At 44.1% G+C, this 1,049-nt stretch overlaps 1 protein-coding gene across 1 annotated transcript in view; it reads right to left on the reverse strand.

The window, feature by feature from the left end:
* Positions 1-591: 591 nt before the first annotated feature.
* DCSTAMP (dendrocyte expressed seven transmembrane protein) overlaps positions 592-1,049 on the reverse strand; it is a 15,742-nt gene continuing 15,284 nt past the window's right edge. The window contains exon 3 of the mRNA XM_012645313.1: positions 592-700. Within this exon, the coding sequence (XP_012500767.1) occupies positions 676-700 (25 nt within the window). The 3' untranslated portion in view covers positions 592-675. The remainder of the gene's footprint in view (positions 701-1,049) is intronic.

Below are 1,049 nucleotides of genomic sequence, written 5' to 3' on the forward strand. Positions count from 1 at the left end.
GCTGGACATCACAGGCTAGAGGATTTGCTGCTAGAAGAGGAAAAAAACAGAATAAATCTAGACAAATGAGAAGTAGGCACAGAGGTGGTGGTAAGAAATTAGGAACTGCTGCAAAGGGGCTTCAGAAAGAGTTTTTGAATAAGGGGGCAGGGGAGGAGAGACAATTGTGGGGGTAGGTAATAGCTACGAAAGATATTAAGAAGAACACAAGAGTTTAAAGATAGTTTGCTGGCTTTTCTCATGTATATTCTCCTTGGAATTTGCTTGTGAGATTGCAGTACAGATTTCAATTGTTTTCTAATTTTTTTCTGTTTTCCTCTTCGAATATTATTCTAAGCTGAACTCATCACCCACCAAGGGGCCCAGTTACAGTCCTGTTACACAGCGACACAGGCCAGAGCATGTGCTTTGTTTGGAAGACAGACCATGTAACCATTCACCTGGAAGCCCTTTGGCTTTGCAATGAAAGGAGCGTAACCAGGTGATACAAGGTGGCCCTGCACACGTAGACTCCTGATAGGACCGTGGGATGTAGCTCTCTGTTGTTGGGCATGAAGAGTGGCCATCACCAGTAGACCTGAGGAGACTTTCTGGTGCAGGGTGGCTGAAAACTACACAGGATCTCTCATGGATTGCCTTCACTCGCCATATCCCCTTGTTTCTTCCTGAGCAATTTCAAGACTGGAAGCCAGAAATGAATCTGAAGAGACAAAAAAATGGATGAATGAGAACTGGAGTCATTTCAGATGCCTCTGACATAACCTTTTCATTGCGCGGTTAAAGGTTCAGGAAAAATTGCCAATAGACTTTGAAATGGACGGAAAAGCTTGTCCTTGTGGGTTATCCTGGTCTTTCACTATCTCTGAGCTATTTCTGAATTCTGTATGTTGCAGATGGCTGATAGCAATAATGGAAATGATTCTTGTCCATGACATGCAAATGAACTTCACTGCAGGGTGAAGGGGACCATGATCCCTCCCACCCACCATCGTGGAAGAAGCCAGCTTTACATCTATGAAGCAAATTCACTTTGGTATCCCTGCTGGCCT

Source organism: Propithecus coquereli, unplaced genomic scaffold, assembly GCF_000956105.1.
Source record: "Propithecus coquereli isolate 6110/MARCELLA unplaced genomic scaffold, Pcoq_1.0 Scaffold23, whole genome shotgun sequence".
Classification (NCBI taxonomy): Eukaryota; Metazoa; Chordata; class Mammalia; order Primates; family Indriidae; genus Propithecus; species Propithecus coquereli.